This window comes from Equus przewalskii, chromosome 5, assembly GCF_037783145.1.
Source record: "Equus przewalskii isolate Varuska chromosome 5, EquPr2, whole genome shotgun sequence".
Taxonomy (NCBI): Eukaryota; Metazoa; Chordata; class Mammalia; order Perissodactyla; family Equidae; genus Equus; species Equus przewalskii.
The window spans coordinates 25,532,811-25,549,882 of record NC_091835.1 but is presented as its reverse complement, the minus strand read 5'-3'; the positions used below and the strand labels follow the sequence as shown (position 1 = coordinate 25,549,882).

The window sequence follows — 17,072 nt, the reverse complement described above, 5'->3', positions numbered from 1 at the left end:
CAATGTTGCCCTTTCCTTGTACTGCTGTATTTGTTCTTAGGTTTTCAAAACGGAATGCACTGTGGTTGAAGGATTCAAACATAGAGGGTGGTCAGGGAGGGGTGTGACTGCAGGGGGTGGGGAGGGTGGTGCCCAAGGTCCTGGCCGTCGATGTGGGTGTTGGTCTTACTGCTTTTCATTTAGATGTGTGTGTCTGGTCCTGGGAAGAGAGGAGGGGAGCGGGTATCGGCATCAGTGGGAATCTTATTCTCAGGTGAGTTAGTCGTGAGGTGGTGGCTGTGGGGACGTGGGGTCTAGGGGTTGCAAGACGGGCACTTGCTCCTTGTAGCAGTGGACTTCAGTGTAATGGCTCTTCTTTTAGGGCCTCAGGCACTTATTGATGGATATCTTTTGTTAACCCTTATGTTAATCAAATTCACTGAGTATTGAATGAGCCAGAAAGGGTGGCTTGCTAGAGACCTTCCCAGGGAGCAGCTGGAGGCCGGGGAGGCGCGCCTAGCCTGTGTGCACGCTGACGAAGCTGCGCTCCTAACCTCCGGGTTCGAAGAGAGCCCACGGCGTTCCCACATCCTTATCTGCAGAGCTCCCATCCTTCCATCCTTGGAAACTTGCTCATAGGTTTTAAACCAGGAGGAAGGCTGAGTTCTTCCCCAGCTGAGCTGCTCCAGGTGACTCGCCCACACCTGTTTCAGCACTTCATTTTAGCCACTAGCCGTCATCAGATTGTTCCACAGTCTTTCAACCCAGGCCTTTCTTCTTAGACTCACACTCAGTCAGTTTTCGTAAAATTAAATTCTGCACTTACAGTGACAGGTACAAGTGGCAGAGCTGCTGGGAACTGACCACGGACTCATGCCACTCAGGGGAGGAGCAGAGGTGTCTCAGCTCCCGAGGAGGAGTTCCTTTGCCCGCACAGTGTGCTGGCCTGAGCTGACCTGTGAGCCAGCAGATGGGCCGGGGGCTCAGGGATGCTGCTGCGGAGAGCAGGGCGCTGGTGAGGAGGACCCGGCTCCCAGAGTGCCAGGAGGCCCGGCCACGCGCTTGGCCCGGGAAGCTGGTGGAGGTGCTGCGGTACCTGGTCAGATGCTGCCAGAAGGTCAAGATTTGTGAAGGCTGAGCACACTGCAGCTGGTGAGCCTCGAGAGAACAGTTTCAGTGGAGTGACTGGGACTTTTATTAGCTTGTCATTTCGTTTTAACAGCTGAGCCATTCTCAGTTTGCTTATAAGCAAAAGGGCAGGTGCCAGTAGAGAGAGAGAGGCTGCAGAGGAGGGACGGGGCAGTTGATGGGCAGCGATTCCAGAGGCAGAGGAGGGGTCCCAGATCCACCCAGCAGGCCGTGGCCCGCCCCCTGAGGAGTCAGGAATGTCCCCCAGGTCCTGTGTCAGGGGCAGGGTCCATCCCCTGTGCGCGGAGGGCCTGTGAGGGAGAGTGGAGGTGCACTTTATAGGAGCTGGGACTTAGTCTTCAGAGAGAAAGAGTGCAGGTGCAGATTAGGGCTGTTTTCTACACCAGACAGAGGAACACCCCCTCTGTCAGAGGTCAGCTGGCATGCGAAGGGGAGAGCCAGAACCTGCCTGCAGGGTGCCATGGGGCCAAGAGAGCTGACATGGGCTCGTCGCTCAGACCAGCCTGGCATGGTGACCACACAGCACATGTTGGCTGCTGTCATCGAAGCATCATTGTTCCTTAGTTAGCGTCATGGGTGCTCGTTACAGGGCCGGGTCCAGACGTAGATTGTGGCTCTTTGGCTTCTTGTGTTTGTGTTGTCATCACCCAGGAGAGGCCCTGTGTGTGTTTAGCGTAGTGTGCACACGTGATGTGATAGCTAGTGAGTCTCCAGGATAGAGTCTCTGTGAAGATGTCTTGATCAGCTGGGGAATGTGCACGCCCCACAGCTAATGAACACTCAAGGTGTCAGATTCACACACAGTGGTTGGTGTCCCATGGATCCCGTCACCTGTGTGAGGACCTGCCTTCTCCAGGTCTCTCGGGAGCCTCTTCTTTCCAGTCAACTGCCCACTGGCGTGGAGACTCCAGGAATAGCGGCAGGGGAGGGGCAGAAGGCTGACCCTGCAAACCGTGGACGGTGCTGACCCGCAGTAGTGGCAATGTGTCCTGTAGAGGTGACCCCAAATGGGCTCTCTGGATCTCTGTCCCTTTGGCTGCCTGCCTGGATGTGTTGATGAATGGTTGACTTTGAAGTAGAGCGGGAATACAGCTGCTGGGGGCTGACAGCCTCCCTTCCTGTTGTCAAGCCTTCCTAACCCTGTCTCCCCTCACCCTGAGCCTTGCTGCCCCTCTGAGCTGAGGGGGCCCCTGGGGTGAAGATTCCCACTCCTGCTATGGCTGGACAGACTCAGAGGCACCGGGTCTGAGTCTGGGAAGCATCCGGTCACGGTGTCCAGCCAACTCATTTTGCGTCCTGGGGTTTCATAATTTTTACTTTTGCTTGACCTTGTGTAATTAGAGGTACACCACACATATTTGGGCGCAGCAGTCTAAGTGACTTGTGCCCCTTGAAGTGGGCCATATCCTGGGAGCTGATTTACTCGGGGGAGAGTCTGTTTTTCCCAGGACTTCTTCATGGGGCCTCTCAGCTCTGATGGCCTTGGAGTCAGACTTCCAGTCTCTGGTTCTGCACTGTGCAGATGTGGTACATTTCTATGGTGGCCACCACTTGTTGCTCTACAGAGCAATTAGAAGGCCTTGCAGCCTGTCGCTGGGAGCTCTCCTATTCTGTGTGTTCATCTGGTGCCCATTCATTGCACTCTCTGTGTCAGACACTGTGCTAAGAACACAGAGACAAAACCGAGTTCCTGGAGACTTGCCAACCGATGGGAACCACAGAAACGTGAACACAGAGTGTGACGTGGTTCCCGAGCGGTGGGGGACCGTCAGGAGGTGAGGGGTGCGCGTGTTGGGATTTCAAGGACCTAAGAAATTGGCAGGATGAGTAGAAGTTTGCCAGATCGGAAAGAGGCTGGGGGCCGTGGGTCTTCTTTGGGAGAAGGAGCAGCATTTGTGAAGGCTAGAGCCGTGAAGGGGCGTGGCCGACTAGGGCAGGGTGGCTGGTTTGGTGGCATCAGGGCACAGTTACATGACGGGAACGGAGGAGAGGCGAGGGGGAGAGGGGAGCTGAGTGAGATCCTGCAGGGTGGGTTTCATCCTTGTGCTCAGCCGCGTGGGGGGTTCAGATGTCGTCCAGCTGGAGAGGCCTGCGCTGCTGTAAAGAGAGGACGTGCGCCAGGGCTCGGTGATGCTTTGCAGGCTTTATAATTACTCATTGCCTGCAGGAAACCCTGCGAGGTGAATGTTAGAGAGGGAGATGGAGTGAGGCTCGGGGAGGGTAGCTCAAGGCGGCACGCTAATGAGGGGGATGTGGAGGATGGAAGTTAGGGGTGATGGTTCGGAGGACATCTTTTCTAGCTGTTGAGTGGCTTCTGTTGGGGAGTAGCGGGTACGCAGCATGGGCTAGATCCTCGGAGGGCCTTGCCGCTCCCTTCGTGGTTGGCAGTGGGAAGGAGGCGTGGACACTTGAGCCACGAGGTACTTAGGACTGATCTGGTAGTTGGTCTGCAAGGAGGCGGGGGGAGGCTGGTGGCAAGGAGGTCCCCTTGGAGGGAGGACTGTAGGATGGAGGTTGGCATGCCATGGGGTGAGAGGACGTGAGGAGAAGGGATGAGTAGAGAGAGAGGAAGCTGCCTCACAGTCCAGCTAACTGAGCGCCTGCTGTGTGCCAGGCCCATGCTGTTGCTGCAAGAAGGCACTATTGTTATTAGTCCCATTTGTAAATGAGCAGTGAGGCTCAGAGAGCTTGTGCTAGCTCCTCCAGCTCCGGGGAGGACAGTATGGCCTGTGGCCCTTGGCCACGCTGCCCCATTTCAGCCTGTGCGCACAACTGGACCGCTGGGCTGAATGCGTGCACACACGGCGGCTTGGGGGTCCTTGCATGATAGTTTATGTGAACATTCCCTGTTGAAGCGTTTTGGTGACACAAGGACACAGACTAGTGAAAAAAGACCTTTCAGAAGAGAAAGGATCTAAGATTTTCATATAAATAGCAGCATTTTTTAAAATTTTTGGTTTAGTTTGTTTTGTTGATCCTGTGACCTTGGCATTTTGATCAGTCCTGTCACTGGTCTGGCTGGAGTCCTGGTGGCTTTTGGCCATCCATCAGTAGTCCAGGTGACTGCCTGGGGAATCTGAAGTTTCACCTTCAGGGACGTTTGCAGAGGGACATGAGTACGTGGAGTCTGAGAAATGTTTATCGGCACAGGTTTCATTCGCATAACCGCCGATTCTGTGGTTGGAATTGGCCCTATAAACATTCATGTAAATACTGACTGTGCACGACAGGCTGCAGTTCTTTGAAGTCCTGTTTCCAACACCGTAGCAGGTCACTTTTTATTTCTGCGCAGTCCTTCTTGGGTAGACAAACTGTGAATTGGTTTCCACTTTACCGATGCAGTCTCTTTTCAGTTTAAGGAGGCCAGATGCTATTAAGATACTGTGCTCCCTCCATGAATCTGATCGTGTGCAAGACAGTTGCTAAGACAACAGAATCTTCTGTTTTCTCTCCTGCTATTTTTATTTCTTTACTATCTCAAGTTGTTTTCATTTTCTCTAGCAAGTTCTCCTTCACCGTTTTTGAAAATAGAGATGTTTAATAACTTTAATATGTTAACACTGTATGTTCTTGCCTTTATGAAATTCTCTTTAATAAAGACAAACTTGCAATAGTGGAAAAGCGTTAGGATCAGTGTATCTAAAATGCTGAAGAAAAGGTACAGACTTGACTGTTTTAAATTTCCTCTTGACAGTCAAACCTTAGGTAGAGCTTAATTTGGTATCTGCTTATTACATTAAAATCGAGGTTCTCAGTTTAGAAGTTGTTTCATTGACTGTGGAAGTAAATGCATAATACCTTCCATCTACCCTCCAGCAGTTGGGGCTGGAAGAGAGGTTGAGGTTTGCCTCACATCTGTGCTTCTCTCCATGTTCCGTGGGAAGTTCATCATTGAAATTCGTCATTAGCTTGTGTTTCCTGTTATTTATATTTCTACATATGGGAAATTACTAACATACATCCCTTGAAGGAGACAATTAGCGTGAAAGGTAAACTTTTACCAGGTGCCCTGATTTGTATGTAATTGCGGATTCCCGTGTGGCATCTGCTACAGAATGATGACGTGGTGTCCTACACGCAGTCTGACAAAGCAGGAGTGCCCCGGCTCAGCTCAGCGTGCAGTCACTACTTCTGTCTAGAATCTTTGGAAAGCATCCTGTTTTTAGGTATTTAAACAAGTGCTGGAGTTAGGAGCTTTTCTGGTATTCACAACTAATCTGAGTTAAGTGGGATTAAGACATTTAAAGTATGTGATATTGTGAGACTTATGGCGATGAAGATAGGAGCTAAATATGGGTGTATTTGTAATAGGATGTGGAGTTTGTGTGTTAAAATATAAGACACTTTTTTTTATTTTTTGAGTATTTTTTTTTGTTTTGATTTGGGTTTTTTTGGTGAGGAAGATTGGCCCTGAGCTAACATCTGTTGCCAATCCTCCTCTTTTTGCTTGAGGAAGATTGTTGCTGAGCTAACATCTGTGCCAGTCTTCCTCTGCTTTTTATGTGGGATGCTGCCAAAGCATGGCTTGATGAGCAGTGTGTAGGTCCACGCCCAGGATCCGAACCTGCAAACCCTGGGCCGCTGAAGTAGGGTGCATGAATTTAACCACTCAGCCACGGGGCTGTCCCAAGACACTTATTTTTAAAGTAAAAAGATTGTTCTTTTGAAAATTGACTTTGATAAAATGAGTTTTTTTGGAAAGTTGATTTCAGTTTTGTTACACTTGATTTATGCTTCACAGTAATGGAAAATTGGGGACATTGTATATCAAAGAAGTGGTGTTAAATAATTTCTACACTGCTCTTCTTTAAAATTAATGAAAATCTTAGCAGAGCTCATTAGCATTTATATGTAATGATGGAAAACAGGAGTTGGAAATTGGAATCCCCAAGTCACCCCAGAATTATTTAGCAGTTTTAAGCTCCTCAGGAAATCTAGAGAGAGCAGAGTCCGTCGTACTTAATGTAACCCACTCCCTACCCCTGTGGAGTAGAGCAGATCTGGAGTAGGCAAGGCTTTATTCAGTCCTTTTTACAAGTTCTCCTTTTACAGTAATACAGCAAAGGATTTGATGCTGGAATTAATACATATATTTTAGTCCCCCAGGAAAACTCTCTCAACTAAGAAACTCTGAGCATCGTTGAATGTCCCTGAGGTAACTACAAGGAAATAGAAGTTCTCCCATGACAGTAGGTTGAGATAAATACACGTAAAAGGTGATGAGAAAAGACAAGAGCCAGCCTTCCTGGGTCAGAGTGGACGGTGGGCCGTACCCTAGCATGTGCCCAGGATCCTCACAGCTGAGAACCTGAGCAGCATAGCTCAGTGTGTACTGATTGAGAGAGGAATGGAAAATGGGAGGGAATGAGTGGAATTCAGTAAAACCTAATAGAGGCTGCATATGATTGAGGGAGGACAGAGCTATTAGATTATTTTCAGAAGTTAACAGCATACTAAGAATTGCCATTTAATTCAGCTAATGTTTACATGTTGTAGTGGAAAAAAGATTCCTGGACTTGAGGATCAACGTATCTGGGCTCATGTTTCAGCCTGCCACCTGCCAGCCCAGTGACCTTGGGCAAGTCCTTTAGCATCTCCTTTTTAAAATGGAGATGGTGCCTACCTGCCTACCTCATGCTATCTGGATCACATGACATAATACTGGTGATAGGACTTTGTAGGCTGCACGTAGGTGTCATAAGAACACAAATGGTTGCATTGGGTATCACTTTAAGACAAGTATCAAAAGGAAAAGTATGGATTCGGGGTGTTCTGAGAAGCCTGAGCTCACTCTGATGGCGTCAGGAAAGCCCTCATGGAGAGTGGGGCGTTGTTGAGTGGCAGAAGTTCGGGAGGAAGAGATGGCTTGGGAAGGCGTTCCAGGAGAGCAGGTAGCTCAGGCAGGAAGTAGAGAAAAGACGTGACGGATGTGGGAAGAGCGAGTCAGCCGCACATTCCAGGAGGGTCTGCGTGAGGCCTTTGCGAACCTCCGTTTATCTGATGGGCAGATGCTATGCAGGGCTTTGGGGGGTTTCTCCAGGTGCTGCTGCCTGAGGGCATTGTACCGTCAAGTCAGCGCACCCACTAAGTGTCCTTTCCTACTTCATGGTTATTTTTCATGAAACTGCGATTGTTTTATGGTACTTCTTTCATGAGAGTAATTCTCTGATTGATAAATAACTGCATGGACTATGGCTAGGGCTGGAAGAATTAGGGGTTGTCCTAACGAAAACCGGAATCACTGGGCTAGAGAAGGCGGTCCATAAAATGAATGCGTCCATGACAGCCGTTGCTCTCGGTCAGCCGCGGGGCTCTCCCGGGCAGAGCGGGGTCCTCCAGCTGAGGGACGCGTTCTTTCTTCACGCTTCAGCCCTGCAGCAAGTGAGGTTCAGATTAACATCTTATTTTCCTCTTTTCCTGGCTCCTTTTGGATTAATTGATTATTTTCTCTAATTCCTTTGTTGACTTGTTAGCTACACCTCTTTATTTCATTGTTAATGATGCTCTGGGGTTTTACAGTACGCCTCTTTAACTTGTCAGTCTTGCCACAAATAATCTATAATGTTGTGTCACGTCACACATGATGCAAGCTCCTTCCAGGAGCAGCCTTCTTCCCACCTGCTCTGCCCTTTGCTATATTATTCTCGTGCATTTTACTTCTACACATGTTATAAACCTCACACTATGTGGCCATTATTTTGGCTTTAAACAATTGTCTTTTAAAGAAATTAAAATTTTTTCTTTCCTCTTTCGTTCTTCCCCATATAACTATCATTTCTGGCACGCTTCCCTCCGTTGTGGAGATCCAGCTTTCCAGGTGGCCTGAGAGCTTCCTCTGATAGCTGTTCGTATGGCCCGACTCTGGTTGACGATGAATTCTGTAAGCTGTTGTTTGAAAAGTGTTTATTGACTTCCATTCCATTTTAGTGGGTATTTTCATCCAGTATGGAATTTTAGGCTGACGGTGTCTTTTCTTCCAACACTCTAAAGCGAGTCCACAGACTCCTGGTTTGCACAGTTTCTGATGCGAAGTCTGAAGCTCTTCTTATCTTACCTGTTCTCCTTGTAGTACCCAATGGACCTTTTTTCTCTGGCTGCTTTGAAGACTTTCTCTTGATCTCTTCATCACTAGTTTTCAATACTTTAATTATTTTGTGCTCCTGTGTGGTTTTCTTTGTGTTTAGCCTGTTTGGGGTTTATTGAGTTTGTTGGATGTGAGGGTTTATAGTTTTCGTATCATTTGGAAAATGTTGGGTCATTATTTCTTCAGATTTTTTGTCTCTCTCACACTTTGGGGAACTCTAAGTACAGCTACGTTGGATGACTGACACTGTCCCACAGGTCACGAAACTCTGTTTTTTGGCCTTTTTTTCTCTTTGCCTTATTTTGAATAGTTTTTGATGCTCCATCTTCAAATTCATGATTCTCTTTGGTGGTTGTATAACATGCTGTTAATTCCATTGAGTTCTCCAACAAAGAGAAACCAAAATGGGATTAGATATGGAGATTCTGGAGGGATAAGCCTGTGAAGGATAAAGGGGAGAGACCAGGGAGGGCAAAGAGAATCTTTAGTCCTAGATGCCAGTCTGACATCTGTGACAGGAGAGGGCAAGTAAGGAGGAGGGCGCAGGAACAGTCCAGGAAAGATTTGGTCCTGCCGATGGGGTGTCCTAGAGCCAAAGGCTCCTGTCGGGAAGAGTCCCACGTCCCACAGGAATCGGCTGGCATAGAACCTCTGCTGCTCAAGTGACAGGCTGAGCGCCTTGGGTGGGAAGGGTGGCAGTGGCATGAACAGGGCAGTGGACCCAGAGGGCCAGCAGCTGGGGCCTTCAGGCGTTTATACTCCCCAGCAGGACATCTGAGCATGTTTTCATGGCCACCACACCTAGCCAGTGGAATTTTATTTTAAGAATCCTATTTTTCTTTAGCTCTAGAAATTCTGTTTGGCTCTTTTTACATTTTCCAGTTCTCTCATTTTTCATTTAATTCCTTGAGCACATTGAATATTTTTATAATAGCTGTTTTAACGTCCTTGCTTCCTAATTCATCATCTTTGTCATTTCTGAGTTGGCTTGATTTTCCCCTGGTTTTGGGTTACAATTCCCTCGTCCACATGTCTGGAAATTTTTCGTTGGTTGTCATACATTGTGAATTTTATGTTTTTGAGTGCTACATTTTGTTGTATTCCTTTGAAGAGTGTTAGAATTTTTTCTGGCAGGCAGTTGAGCTACTTGCAGATCAGTTCAGCTTTGGGGGCTTGACGTTGAAGCCTTTTGGTGAGTCCAGAGTAGCCTGCCTTCCAGGAACGGGTCAGCCCAGTACCTGATGTGTCCCGGGAGTCTGACTGCGCGCGTGCAGTGAGCAGTCCCCTTGCTCTGTCTGCCGGGACTCAGCTGACTCAGCCCCAGGTGAGCTCTTAGAGTCGTTCACCTTGCAGCCCCCTGGACTGTCCTTCTCCTGGGGGTTCTCTGCCTGCTTCCAGGAGCGTTGCCACATGCAGGCACAAACTGGTGCTCAGCCAGAGGCCACCTGTGTCCCGTCAGACTGATGGGGCGCTGGTCTGCCTAGGTCCCTCCCTCTAGTGCTCTCCTCCACAAGCTCTAGCTACCTTGACCTGCATCTACCCCACTCAGCGTGGCCACCAGACTCAGTTTGTCCAGTTTGTAGATGCACATGGCTGGAGGGCGAGTCTACACCCTGTGACTCCCTCGTGGCAGGAAGCCACAGACCCTTACCTGGCATCGATTGGTCTGGTGGCTCTCACGTAGTCCTTCCCTAGCGATGGAACTGAAGGTCAAGGGCTGCTGGAGTCAGGGTGACTGCATCCCCTCCAGCTGCTCCTGCAGGGCACGCTCTGCATGGTCTCCTCGCCCTGGCTCCCCTCCTTCCTCCTAAACTGTTTCGTGTTCTCCGCTGACCCACGTCCTGTCCGTACCTGAAGCCTCTGTTCGTGGTGGTCAGGGAGGGTTTCTCCATCCTCTCCACTCCTCCAGCATCTTCCGTTCTTCTACTCTGGGCTCCTCCCACTTTCCAGCTTGCTTGATATATTCTGTATATTTTATGGTGTTAGAGAAGATGGAACTTTTATTCCTCTCTCTCCAAGCAGCTGGAAACAATGCTTCGTATGTAGAAGGAATTCAGAGTTTCTTCCGGGAGAAGGAGTGGAGATAGAGATTTTTCTCACCCAATTCTGTCTAAGCAGCTGGCATTTGAAGCTCTGTGTAGAGCGTCTCTGAGCTGTGTGCATGCGAGAAGCGCCCTGGGGAGCCTCCGTGTGTGACTCGGGCCTCCTGTAGCCGCCTCACGGCACAAACACCGCCTAGCTTTAACGTTTAGGGGTGGGCCTCTCCTAAAATCAGGACGCTCCCAGGGCTTAAAGTAGAGCCTCACAATCAAATTCAGTGGCATCGCTTCAGATACAAGAGCCCTATTCCAGCTGCCTCTGAAGCCCCACCCGAGGCTTGTGACTCCCTCAGTCCCCGCCAGCTCCGTTGCCTACCTCAGGGCCTGCGTGTGTGGCCCTTCATGACTGTTTGTTGAGTAAGTGAACTCACCCCAAGTAGTAAAATCAGCTTCAATGCCCTGCCTTCACCCTGCCCGCTTTCTTTTGGGAGAGTGGGCAGCCTATGTTTGCTGTAAGGAGCAGAGAATGAAGAGTTCAGGCTTTGCGGGCCGTGCAGCCAGTCATAGCCACTCAGCCCCGCTGTCTTAGCATGAAGCAGCCACAGCCAGTGTGCGGACGACGGCCGGACTGGGCTCCTAACTCAAAGCAGTCAGCGGCCAGACTTGCTCTGCCGACCCTGCTCTAGGCAGGGCAAGGCCCAGGGCCTGCTGTAAATCCCGAGAGAAGTGGGAGCCCTGAATCCCCTGCAGGAGAAGCAGCAGCCTCTGATCGGGACCAGAGTCATCCCCACGTTCAGTTAGGCACCTCATTGCTGCGTCAGCATCGTCTGCTTGCTGCTTGTTTTCTTCCTTAAGCGAGCAGTTGCACTTCTAGAAATTTTATCCGAAGCACATAAATCTGGAGGGGCACATCAAAGGGTTGTTTCTCATTGGGAAAACTCACTACCGTAGGGGTTGACCACATGGTTGCCATGCACCCGTAGGCTGGACTCGCAGGAATAGACGTGAGTGTGGCCTAGTGGTTAGGAGCAGACTTAGGAGCCAAGGGATACAGGTTCTGATTCTAGTTCCACGAGCATACTACCTCTGTGACCCTGGCAAGTTGCTGAACCTCGCTCATTTTTAGGGAAAAATAAGGAGATAAAATAAGTTAAAAAAATAAGGAGATGCTATAAAATTCAAAAGGTATGAAGAGTGGACAGGTAAGAGGACCTCTCCTTCCTTGTCCCCAGCCACCCAGTACCCCTCTTGGAGGCAGCCCTGGTCTAAGTTGCTTTTGTATGTGTCTTTCCCGGGGTAGTATATCAGCTGTGTGTATGTGTGTGCGCGTGTGTGTGAGAGAGAGGGAGGGAGGGAAGTACCAATAAGCTGTCGTATGCTGTTACCCAGGAGGGTCAAGGATAGCACAGTTTCCATCATTTTAAATGCAAGTTTAAATTGAGCACGATCTTCTGACACATAGATTCACACAGTTAAATAATTGGGAATAATTTTGCAAACACTGTGGCCTTGTGCCTTTTCACATCTGTATGCAAGTCAAGATGGTGCCATGTGGGAGCAAGATACAGTTCCATTGATTTTACCTGGAGAAGAAAATGCAGATCCAGAACAGCCCCACACATCCTCTCTCATGACCCCAAACAGCCTGGGCTTCCAGGGTGTGTGGCTCTGCCCCAGCCCTGAGAAAGGTGGTGGAAACCCGTCCCTGGGCCACCTGCAGGAGGGCAGTGCCTGTCTGCATGGGCTCAGGTGTGGGCTCACCTGAGCCGCCTGCCCGTCCCAACCCGTACCCGTGATCACAGCTCTTGAGACCGGGAGTCTGCGTCTACACTGAGCCCACATACCGGCTTTACGGGGTGTGGCGCCTCCTCAGTGCACTGTCGGGCGTTCCTTTCCATCTGTACCTTGGCGTGGACGGCCCCAGAGGCGGGCCAGCTGGTGGGGAGCACTCCCCACGACTTTGGGTGGAATGCGGCTCGGCGACTCACTCGGGAAGATCCGTGCACGTTCGTGTGTGCAACTTGCTGGGTCTTCTCCTTATGTAGTAACTTTTTGATTTATGATGGAAAATGGAAAAGGTGGGGAAACAACCTCCCAAAAGTGTCAAATTCACCCAAGTGCCAAGGTTCAGAGCCGCAGTGAGTGCAGTTGTCCTCAGGCCGCGTGCCCAGAGGGGCTTTCAGAGTGCGTGGAGGGTTGAGTGTGATACTCTCGTACCTCAGCCTGTGCGCGCTCAGCAGATGCTCACACTGTGACAAGCATGGCGTGTGTGGCCTGCTGCTGGGGTAGTCAGCCGCACACCCTTTCCGGTTAAACATGCATACGCACTTCTTTTTCTTTTTTTAACCTTAAACACTTCATAAGTAACAGTTCATGTAATATTTTCACAGAATTTTTGAATGAAATTGTATAGTTAGTAAAGAGGGGACCTTCAATTAGTCAGAATTTCTCCTAAATATTTTCATCTGCAAGAAGAAGAAAATTAAGATTAGAATTAAGTTCAGGTGGGAGAACGAGAAAACAGAAACAAAAAATGAATGTTAGTGGCTCAAGTAAGATAGATGTTTGTTTCTCTCTCGTGTAAAAGTCCAAAGGAATCTCTTCTAGAGATCTTCGGCAGTTCTGCTCCACAAAGCCCTCTGGGATACAAGCTCCTTTCCATTCACCCAGGGGGTGACCCTTGTCTCCATGGGTAGGGTGGCACCCGAGTTCCAGGGGCGGAGTGGAGGGGGAGAGAAGAAGAAGCGGTGAAGGGTGAGCCCACAGCCCTTCCCCACGCGCACACGGCTTAGCCCACGTGCGGGGAGGGTTCGCTGGTGCTGAGGGTCCGGAGAAGCCGCCATGGGCTCTTGAGTGATGGCGCTGCGTGGGAAGGTGCTGGAGGCTCTCCTCGGGGCGTCAGAGTTTGCTCCTGCGATGGCTGTGAACCGGGTTCTGGTGGTTGGCAGGTTTCTTTAAATGAGCAGATGCAAATAGGAAGTCATGTGAAAGAAGCAGCTTATTTTGCATTCTCAGTGTGAAATGCTCCAAATGGAAACGCTCCCCTGGTGCGGGGGGCTGAGGGCGGGTGGGTTGTCTCTGTTGGCCTAACTGCTCTGAAAGGGGACCCTGAGGATCTGAGACCCTTCTCTGGATATCACAGCCGCTCCGAGAAGTCCAGAGAGCAGCTTTTGTGAGGCAATTAGTAGATTCTAGCTGGACTCAGCAGATTTGATGTACGGCGAGTTTTTCTTCTCTGCTCTGTGGTTTAAAATTCGATTTGCGAAGATGAAAGCAGAGCCAAACTGTCACCTACCCAGCCCGTCCTCAGCAGGTGCTCCTATGACGGCCTGCCTGGCCACCAGTGTTGAGCAGCAGCTGAATTCAGAAACCCTGGGAATGCTGACCGAGGGCGTCCCGAGAGGCACCGGCTGGCCGTTGTTTGCCCCGGGTGGTGGTGAAATTTGAAAACCTTTCAGAAGATCTTTCACAGAGAATGTAAACTTTCCGTTCTTTGGGCCTGATGCTGTAGCTGGTCCTTCAGATAAAAAGAACTTCTTTTCTGGTAGGACCAGCTTTTAGATACAATAAAAATTAACAGTGTTCTTTTCTTGCTGCTGTATTTGTGTTTTAATAGCAATTTGCTAGGTGTTCTGTGGACTCAGAGAAACCGGGCTGTGCAGTGAGCCCAGGGCTCGAGCTGTGATCCCCAGCCCTCTGGCTGCCCTCCTGGCCCCGCTCTCAGCGGAACCTGCTCTCGCATGCAGCCCCAACTGCTCCTCTCCACTGGCTCCTGTTCTCATGGTGCAGACGTGCCCAAGTGTCTCCCATTGTAAACAGCAGAACATCCCTGTGTGAGCTTCCTGTGGCGGCTGTAAAAGCACCACAAACTGAGTGACCTAAAGCAATGCAAATGTGCTCTCTTACTATCTGGAGGTCAGCAGTATGACATCCAGGTGTTGGCAGGGCCTCTTCCTTTGGAGGCTCCTGGGGAAGACCTGGAGCCTTTCCTTTTCCAGCTTCTGGAGGCGCCGCATTCCTTGACTTGTGTCCCCACATCAGTCTAACCTCTGCTTCCCTTGGCGCATCTCCTTCTCTGAACTGACCCTCTTTAGGACTCTCACGATGACCCCGGGCCTGCTGGATAATCCAGGATGATCTCCCATCACAAGATCCTCAACTTTATCATGTCTACGAAGTCCTTTTTGCCGTATGAGGGCACATGTAGTCACAAGTTCTGGGGGTCAGGGTGTTGACTTCTTTGAGGGGCATTAACACGGAGACTCTCCCCACGCACGCACACCTGCTCTTGCCTTGTCTTCGTAGTCTGGCTTTTCTAAAGCAGCTGCTGTCCTTGTCCTTCTTTCCTTAGTTACCGATGGTGTCTCCCACCGTTGGGGTTCGTGGCCTCTTGTCAGAGCTGATGGACACTTCTTAGTCTGTATTTGACTTGAAGCCCATCGTGTCATGTGCTGCCCCCCTTCACCTCCTCCCTCAGCCTGCTCACCGCCCCTCAGTCCCTCTCGCCAGAACTTCGCCCGGGAATCGGAGTTGCTCTCTACGGTGTCTTCTCTTCTCACGTTTACCCTGCTCACCCTCATCACTTCAGGCCGTGTCACCTCCCTCCCAGTTGCTGGCTGATGGCCGTGCATCTCTATCTCCAGCACAGCCCTGTCTTTGAAGCTGCAGGCTGTTTTCCGCTTCCCAGTGGTCAGCTCCACACACTGGCCCACAGGCTGCTTGCTGCTGTCCTGTTTCCACAACCAGGCTGGGTGCTCACCTTCCTTGCAGAGACAACCTGCACGACCCCCTCTTTTGCTCCTCCGAATTGCCCAGGCCTTCCAGAGCCATTAAGACCTTACAGCCAGATGCAGGTTGGTCCCTGCGGCCCTCGCCCAGGGGCGGCACCTGCAGCTACTCTAGCCTGGTGACCACATTATGCCAAAGAAATGCCAGTCTCCCTCCTGGCGTCTTCCCGCCACTTCTGGTCTCCTGTAGCCTATGCAGCAACACCGGGTGTCTGCCTCTCCTCAGAGTGTCCCCTACTCTCTCTGCCGTCCCTGGACTCCACCAGACAGCTTCGTGTGCTCCCCGCTGGGCTCCACCTGCGATGCACACTCAGATGCGTGGCGCCTGCTCTTTCCCAGTCTCTTCCCAAGATTATAAATTCCTGGAGGAGCTGGATTTTTCTTTCTGTTTATCCTTTGTATTCCCAGAATGTTCTTGGCCCCTGAATGAATCCTCATTAATGGGGTATCCCAGACAGGAAGCGGGAGTCAGCCTGCACCTCTCTCCTCTCCCCATGGAGCAGCTCCCTGCCTCTAGAGGAGCACTGGCCGATTCACCCGCTTCTCTCAGTCTCCTGACAGCCAGGCACTTGCTGCGAGTTACAGAATCCCACTTCAAACCCACGTAGCCAGCAAAGGAGACGCCGGCGGGCAAAACCGGGAACAGTGGAGGGTGGTCCAGGGCCTCATCCTCAGAGCGCTGTCTAGTCTTGAGAAGGAAGTGCAGGCGCTCCCTTGGGGTGCCGCACACGTGCACAGCTGTGGAATGAGGGTGCCCACGCCCTGTGACCCTGTCCCTGCCTGGGTCCTGCACGAGGCCGTGGGAGGGCGCCTTTCAGTGACTCGCCCTGGAGAGGTGTGGCTGGCATTGAGTGCCTTTGCTGATTAGAATAAAGGAGGCTGATTTCTTTTTAAATGCTTTTAGTAGTTGCTCTTAAGGGCAGGATTTTTACGAAGCGGACCTCGCTGGTGCTGGGGATGAACGGATGAATTGGAGAAAGCCCTTGGGTGAGCTGGGGGACCGGGCGTCCATTGTAACCGATTTAACGATGGCTTTCCCTCCCGCAGCTGCCAGGCCGAAAGTACTGCCCTGGGTACAATGCAGACGTGGGCGACAAGTGGATCTGGCTCAAGTGACCTACCGCCTGCTGCTAAAGCTGCGTCGCAACGATGAAGAAGCTGCCAGTCTGCCCGGCTCTCCTGGACGCCTTTAAAATCAGGGGGAAAGTAAATGATTCAAAACTTGAACAGTAGAAGGAAAGGCCTAGCAAAAAGCAGTCTGCCCTGTAGTGTAGTTAAGGGTGTGGAAGGAAACTGCCGTCCCAAAGCATTTGGAACCTTCTAGCTTGATTTTGGAATGATCCGTAATTATCCCTGAAAAAAGGAGAGAAGAGAGTCTGCTGTGAAAGACCAGATAAACTAGAAGAATTTCATTTCCTCCCAGATGGGTCCTGTGTCATGCACATTTTGTACATTGTTCTTCACTCCTCAAGAAATAAAAGTTCCTGTGGCACTTCTCTCAGCATACTTCTGTGCACACACACGTGTCACATACGTGCACACATGTGTCATGTACACACACACGTCACATACACGCACATTCATCTACCCTTGTGCTCACTGTTGGCTTTGGTGGGTATGGTTTGATTCACATGTATATTAGGATTGAAGAGTTTTTCTGAAGTATTTATTTTGTTTGTTTTAGCAGCCTAACTGCTACATGAGAGAAAGGGAGAAAACTGAAGAGAAAATATGAAAAAGAAGAAATTGCCACCGATTTATAGAACAACGTATTTGTTTTAAAAGAAATTTTGGAAGTCTTATTGATGGCCGTCACCATGTGCTCTCGCACGTAATTCTTCCTCTGAAGGGAGATTCCAGCTTCGTGTCAATGGGATAACATGCCAAATCAAAATAATGTACTCTCTTTTTTACCTAAAAATCAAGTTGTCAATCAAAAATGAGTAATGAAAGAGAAAATCACATTTCTTTGTTCACTCCTATTGAAACTTAGAAAACAAAAGTAAAATTGCTTGTCAGCTAATTGTAGAATTC

General features: G+C 50.1%; 1 protein-coding gene across 1 annotated transcript in view; it reads left to right on the top strand.

Moving 5' to 3' along the window:
• NDUFA10 (NADH:ubiquinone oxidoreductase subunit A10) overlaps positions 1–16,534 on the top strand; it is a 63,269-nt gene extending 46,735 nt beyond the window's left edge. Inside the window, exon 10 of the mRNA XM_070618807.1 lies at positions 16,086–16,534. Within this exon, the coding sequence (XP_070474908.1) occupies positions 16,086–16,154 (69 nt within the window). The 3' untranslated portion in view covers positions 16,155–16,534. The remainder of the gene's footprint in view (positions 1–16,085) is intronic.
• The last annotated feature ends 538 nt before the right edge of the window (positions 16,535–17,072 follow it).